The 7,867-nt window shown below is 35.5% G+C and overlaps 1 protein-coding gene across 2 annotated transcripts in view; it reads left to right on the forward strand.

Moving 5' to 3' along the window:
• Nucleotides 1–7,867, forward strand: part of LOC110451031 (centlein-like) — an 82,247-nt gene that overhangs the window by 70,410 nt on the left and 3,970 nt on the right. For both annotated transcript variants that reach the window (XM_021498871.1, XM_021498879.1), the window contains exons 14-16: nucleotides 4,834–4,950; nucleotides 6,247–6,344; nucleotides 6,843–7,107. In XM_021498871.1, coding sequence (XP_021354546.1) covers nucleotides 4,834–4,950; nucleotides 6,247–6,344; nucleotides 6,843–7,107 — 480 coding nt within the window. The remainder of the gene's footprint in view (nucleotides 1–4,833; nucleotides 4,951–6,246; nucleotides 6,345–6,842; nucleotides 7,108–7,867) is intronic.

Genomic DNA, 7,867 nt, shown 5'->3' on the forward strand with positions numbered 1-7,867 from the left:
ATGTAGAGGAGGGGGATGTAGAGGAAGGGAATGTAGAGGAGGGGAATGTAGAGTAGGGGAATGTAGAGGAGGGGTATGTAGAGGAAGGGAATGTAGAGGAAGGGGATGTAGAGGAGGGGAATGTAGAGGAGGGGTATGTAGAGGAGGGGGGTGTAGAGGAGGGGGTGTAGAGGAGGGGGATGTAAAGAAGGGGTATGTAGAGGAGGGGGATGTAGAGGAGGGGGTGTAGAGGAGGGGGATGTAGAGGAGGGGGATGCTTTAGTTGTAGAGTGACAGATCTTTGTACTCTACCAAGGGACTGATAATGAGAAAGCACTAGAACTGATGGTGTATCTGATTAGTTTGGTACTAAAGGTGTTCTGACTCAACTCATTCATACATTTCTGACAAGGAAATACCTCACAATCAAAGGTACTGTCATTGTAATGAGATGTTCTATCATGCACAGCTTTGTCATATGTGCTAGATTATGACCCATAGCAGTACTTTATTCTCATGTTTTTAAAGGTCTAGATAAGGTAAAAGTGTTCAAAGGCTACAAAGGCAGAAATTAACAAAAATTGTTCTTTCAAAATTAAAACAAATTAAATTGCAATGAGAAATTGTTTTATTTCAAAGCACGTATTTAATCAGTTATGGTTAAATTGTGAACAGATTTTCACATACAAAATTTATATGATACAGATAAAAGGTATATAAATCTACACTATAAAATTTACATGCACATCATTGTTCTCTGTGTGAACGTGAAAGACATTGTATTTACAAGAAAAAAAGTGATTCTTTTTTATTTAAATGTAAGTGTAACAATATTAACACACGCAACATGTTAATCAAAATAGATAAAATATATGTATGTGTTGAGATAGCACATGTATTAACAGAACATGGTCATAACTGTAATGACTTTGGAAAATATTTTGTTTAATAAAGATGACAGATACATTCTTTTACTTATACCTTTCTTAGCTTCAATAATGGAACAACATGCTTGTAGTTAAGGATGGAACAACATACATGTAGTTAAGGATGGAACAACATACATGTAGTTAAGGATGGAACAACATACATGTAGTTAAGGATGGAACAACATACATGTAGTTAAGGATGGAACAACATACATGTAGTTAAGGATGGAACAACATACATGTAGTTAAGGATGGAACAACATACATGTAGTTAAGGATGGAACAACATACATGTAGTTAAGGATGGAACAACATACATGTAGTTAAGGATGGAACAACATACATGTAGTTAAGGATGGAACAACATACATGTAGTTAAGGATGGAACAACATACATGTAGTTAAGGATGGAACAACATACATGTAGTTAAGGATGGAACAACATACATGTAGTTAAGGATGGAACAACATACATGTAGTTAAGGATGGAACAACATACATGTAGTTAAGGATGGAACAACATACATGTAGTTAAGGATGGAACAACATACATGTAGTTAAGGATGGAACAACATACATGTAGTTAAGGATGGAACAACATACATGTAGTTAAGGATGGAACAACATACATGTAGTTAAGGATGGAACAACATACATGTAGTTAAGGATGGAACAACATACATGTAGTTAAGGATGGAACAACATACATGTAGTTAAGGATGGAACAACATACATGTAGTTAAGGATGGAACAACATACATGTAGTTAAGGATGGAACAACATACATGTAGTTAAGGATGGAACAACATACATGTAGTTAAGGATGGAACAACATACATGTAGTTAAGGATGGAACAACATACATGTAGTTAAGGATGGAACAACATACATGTAGTTAAGGATGGAACAACATACATGTAGTTAAGGATGGAACAACATACATGTAGTTAAGGATGGAACAACATACATGTAGTTAAGGATGGAACAACATACATGTAGTTAAGGATGGAACAACATACATGTAGTTAAGGATGGAACAACATACATGTAGTTAAGGATGGAACAACATACATGTAGTTAAGGATGGAACAACATACATGTAGTTAAGGATGGAACAACATACATGTAGTTAAGGATGGAACAACATACATGTAGTTAAGGATGGAACAACATACATGTAGTTAAGGATGGAACAACATACATGTAGTTAAGGATGGAACAACATACATGTAGTTAAGGATGGAACAACATACATGTAGTTAAGGATGGAACAACATACATGTAGTTAAGGATGGAACAACATACATGTAGTTAAGGATGGAACAACATACATGTAGTTAAGGATGGAACAACATACATGTAGTTAAGGATGGAACAACATACATGTAGTTAAGGATGGAACAACATACATGTAGTTAAGGATGGAACAACATACATGTAGTTAAGGATGGAACAACATACATGTAGTTAAGGATGGAACAACATACATGTAGTTAAGGATGGAACAACATACATGTAGTTAAGGATGGAACAACATACATGTAGTTAAGGATGGAACAACATACATGTAGTTAAGGATGGAACAACATACATGTAGTTAAGGATGGAACAACATACATGTAGTTAAGGATGGAACAACATACATGTAGTTAAGGATGGAACAACATACATGTAGTTAAGGATGGAACAACATACATGTAGTTAAGGATGGAACAACATACATGTAGTTAAGGATGGAACAACATACATGTAGTTAAGGATGGAACAACATACATGTAGTTAAGGATGGAACAACATACATGTAGTTAAGGATGGAACAACATACATGTAGTTAAGGATGGAACAACATACATGTAGTTAAGGATGGAACAACATACATGTAGTTAAGGATGGAACAACATACATGTAGTTAAGGATGGAACAACATACATGTAGTTAAGGATGGAACAACATACATGTAGTTAAGGATGGAACAACATACATGTAGTTAAGGATGGAACAACATACATGTAGTTAAGGATGGAACAACATACATGTAGTTAAGGATGGAACAACATACATGTAGTTAAGGATGGAACAACATACATGTAGTTAAGGATGGAACAACATACATGTAGTTAAGGATGGAACAACATACATGTAGTTAAGGATGGAACAACATACATGTAGTTAAGGATGGAACAACATACATGTAGTTAAGGATGGAACAACATACATGTAGTTAAGGATGGAACAACATACATGTAGTTAAGGATGGAACAACATACATGTAGTTAAGGATGGAACAACAAACATGTAGTTAAGGAAATGCTAACATTAAGGCACATTTGTCCCTATTGTGAACATCACAGGTCTTGTGAATCTATAAATGCTTTGATAGAAAGCTTGTCTTTATAGTAACATTCGTTGTTGTTTAGCTGAGTTGTACAAATGGCTCACTGACGGTTACCTGTCTTTGGTTAATACCTCCAAAAGAGTTTAATCATTTACCATCTTCCCAAAAGAGATCAGTCATATACCGCCTTCCCAGAGGGGTATGGCACAGTCTGTATATATATGTGTATTTGAAACACAATAAACATATGTTGAGACTGTGGGTTGGGGCTCTGTGCCATAGCCCTGTACTCCTTCCCAAAAGATACCTTCTTCACAAAAGAGTTCACTCGTATACCTCCTTTCAAAAATAGTTCAACAATACGTGATCTGTAATGTATCCTGTATGGATGGTATAATTAATATGAGGACATTTATATTGGTATAATTGATGGGATGACATATGGGAGGAAGATAAGAGTGCATTCATTGATCGAGAATGATCAAATAATGCTAGTTAAATAAATTGTTTAAGGGAGATAACTCTGACACAAATCACAGGCGTAAAGAGTAAGGTAAAATGCAACCTTAAGAAGAACAGTTTCCATGTTTTTGTTATTTATGCAGGACTTTGTTTAATCTTATTTGTTTTTTATTCAATCTGATATATCAGTTGAAGTGTGCAAAATATTTACATCATATTTTAATTAAAAAAGTGGATGATGATTTTTTGTCTACAATGTAAACACGAAATGCATCTGTATCCCAAACTATGTGTCAGTAAAGTGTTGAAGAATATGAGCATTCCTTATGTAAAATTAGCTGATTAGTTCAAGTAAAAAACCCTGAAACTTTTAACACAACAGCATCATGGTTAGCCAAGCTAGCAGAAGCCACTGATCACTCAACTCCTACAGAAAAGTTATCCTCAAGAATCGACTTTTAATCAAACCCAGTCTCGTTAAATGGTACATCATTCTGACAATCATTTTTGTGTGCATGGCTATTGTGTCAACTCAATTTAGAGCCCTTTACCAATTGCCTGATGCGCAATTTCAGAAGTTATGTAATAACTGAATAAAAAATAAAAATTGTGCAAAATTTATTATGTAGGGTCTAATGTCCTTAAGGTAATAATGAAGTTATCCAGAAAATAATAACGGCTCCAATAAATATTATATACTTGTACCAATCCAAATTTTATTTGTAGATAGCTCCCACGCAGAATTTTCGCAATTTCACTTACTTTACGTTTTTACATTTCAACTTCCATTTGCATTGTTGTCATATGATATACATTACGATATACTTACAGATGACTTGTGGTATTATGTTATAACCATGTTACAAGTTTCATTCAGATTCCTAAACCTTTTTATAAATGTTGTATAAAGGTTGATCTGAGGTACAGTGAGTGTAATATACATACGTTTTTTATGGTTTGTACAAGTTTTAGGGACCGCTGTTGATATACAGTTTACTTCACTGTATTTTAGGACCCGTTGGACTTACACTAGCCTGTAGGTCGTTTTTTCCTCATTAAATATGATTCTGTCTTTATTCTTTCAGAATTTAACGGTGATTTTGACTTCATTTTTGTGTGACTTTTCAGGAAATGATGGAGAAGGATGACATCATCGCAAATCTACAAAGTAAGGTTGACCGACGACACAGAAAGCGGAACAAAGGCTCCTCCGCCCTCAACGGCAGCTTTCTGGCCGACGATAAGGTAGTTATAGAGTAGACCCCTTCACTACAATATCGCATTCAGGGTAATTATTATATAATTTTTGCTGGTTTGCTCAGTAGGAAGAGTCTGAAGCAAAGTATATATACTTATCAGGTATACACCAGCATTTTCTGGTAAAGTATACACTTAACTTTTACCCAACAACCAAAATCAAAGTTACCCAGTGCCTGTTGGTGTTAAATGTTAAAAGGACAACTTTACATTTAACCCTTTCACCCCTATGTAACTTTAATAAACTCTACCATAAATTGATCCAGATGAGTCCATTATGGTGTACAGTGTTGAAAGGGTTAAACAGAGCAAAATGTTAATAAAAAAGACTTAATGACAATCAACAAACAACATCTGACCACAGTTGGTGTAGGCTGCCCCCTATAAACCAGATGTAATGTTTATGTACCTGAGATGGTACTTAATTGTTACTTTCTGATTGCCAGACGATTAATTGTCTGATTGTCAGACGGTTTAGTGTCCCTCTAGTCTCTCAGGAATTCATCCTTAAATACAATGAACTGATGTTATGGTACCTTTGGGTCAAAGGTTAGGAGTGGCCCCTTAGGTTTGACAGTTACCATTGGTGATCTGGCTGCCATGGTCATCCTGGTAGTCTTGTCAAACACAGAGACATTCCTGTACTGGTCATCCATTCAATGATAAGCTGGCACCCTATTGACATCTGGTCTACCTCTGGCTGTGTTCAGGTCATTGGAATACAAGAACTATAGGGAGAATATTCCCCTGGACACTAGATCATTGAATTGTGTTAAAGAAAAAATACTTCTTACATTCAGAAATTAACTGCCAAAATATTTAAAATGAAATTTTATTAACTCTTGTCAGATCTTGTAACAAGTGCTAAACAAATATTTAAAATGAAATTTTATTAACTCTTGTCAGATCTTGTTACAAGTGCTAAAAAATTATCTTATAGTCAAATCTGATCACTTTGAAGTTATAATTGTGACTTTGGAAAAGTTCAAGGTAAACATGTTATTTAGAATATCCAAGTTATGATTTACATGAATATAAACTTTCATATACCAGCAATTGATTTGAGATAAACCAATTATGTGATCACTATATCTCAACAAAGGAATAACAAAGTTAAACTGTATAGTACTATTCCTACATTTATAAGTATGTCATTTCCTGAAGGAAGATGTTTAATTCTGTTTTCGATTTCCTGCTTACTGCTTGTATGTAACATTATATGAACTGTGATACTCACAGACAGCCCAGAAAAACAAAGAAATAAAACCTGTTTTTTGATTTCAGGCTGATGACTTGGATGCCATGGCCGATTTGGAATTCAGAGTGAAAAGCATGCAAAGGGAGATAAATCTACTTCAAGAGGAGCTGGCCTCTAAGGACAGGTAGTGGGAAAATCTCATGGAGCTCTCTGTAAACTTACATTAATTTAAAATCAATATTATCAACTTCTCACTAATCTATAACATATTTGGTGGAGAATTTTACTGTACTGATATCGAGGATACCAGAGGACAACCAATCATTCACCTCCAAGATAACTGCAGATGACCATGTTAATTTATCACCAGTTGTTTAATTAGTTAGGCCTATGAACATTTTTTTTCCCCTCATTATTTTAATACATGTAGTAACATTGTGTAGAAATGAGTTAACAGCCATTTGGAATTTCAGCTGTGGTGTCTTTATTGTAATCAATATAGTATGTGGGGAAACAAAATCTATTTAGGTTGTCATAGGAAATTTCAACCGTGGTACGGAAGTATTTTACAACAGTGTTTAAAATTGACGGTAATTCTGAATCCTGCATTCAATTTATTACTGTATTTGATTGACATTCTGTCAACATTTATAGAAAAGGAAATAATATTTTTCCTTTGTAGACAAATTGATAAACTTGAAAGTGAGCAGGGACATTCAGACATTGAGTTTGATGTGTCAGGACTAAATCGTAGAGACAGGACACATTCCACTCCGGCTCGGGAAACAGACAAACTGAGATCTTCACGCCCAACAGCTGCCAAAGCTGGTCACAAACGGTCAAGATCTGTGTCGCCACGGACACAAGTCCAGGACAAGGATGTAAAACTGAGGCTGATTAAGGCTGAACGATCACTGGAGGATACTAAAAACTTACTCAAATTGAAGGTTTGTTAATATGAAAAAAACAATTTCTTAAAATTGAAGAATTTAATTAAGTTTTTATTAATACATTGTATCATTATCAGACTTCATCAGCCAGGGTCACAGAAACCTTTGTGCCCCAACAGGCTTGTAAAGCATGTCAAAACATGTCAGCAACCAGGCAAAAGGACATATACTTTATGGAGACAAGGCTTTGGGAGTTCTTGTTGTTCTTTTTAGCCCACTATCATCTGATGGTGGGCTATTCAAATCACCCTGCGTCCGTGGTCCGTGGTCCGTGGTCCGTCGTCCGTCTGTAAACAATTCTTGTTATCGGTATTTCTCAAGAAGTGTAGGTTCCCTTTGGTCCTGAGCTGTGCAGGGCAACTTCTGAGACTGATTGGATAAACAACATGGCCAACAGGCAGCCATCTTGGATTTTGATATGGAAAGTTTGTTATCGCTATTTCTCAAGAAGTATCAAAGGGATCTTTCTCAAATTTTATATTTAGGTTCCCTTTGGTCCTGAGCTGTGCAGGGCAATTTTAGAGACTGATCAGATAAACAACATGGCCGACAGGCAGCCATCTTGGATTTTGATATTGAAAGTTTGTTATCGCTATTTCTTAAGAAGTACTAGAGGGATCTTTCTCAAATTTTATATGTAAGGTTCCCCTTGGTCCTTAGCTGTGCAGGGCAATTATAGAGACTGATCGGATAAACAACATGGCCGACAGGCAGCCATCTTTGATTTTGATATTGAAAGTTTGTTATCGCTATTTCT

Source organism: Mizuhopecten yessoensis, unplaced genomic scaffold (assembly GCF_002113885.1).
Source record: "Mizuhopecten yessoensis strain PY_sf001 unplaced genomic scaffold, ASM211388v2 scaffold603, whole genome shotgun sequence".
Lineage (NCBI taxonomy): Eukaryota > Metazoa > Mollusca > Bivalvia > Pectinida > Pectinidae > Mizuhopecten > Mizuhopecten yessoensis.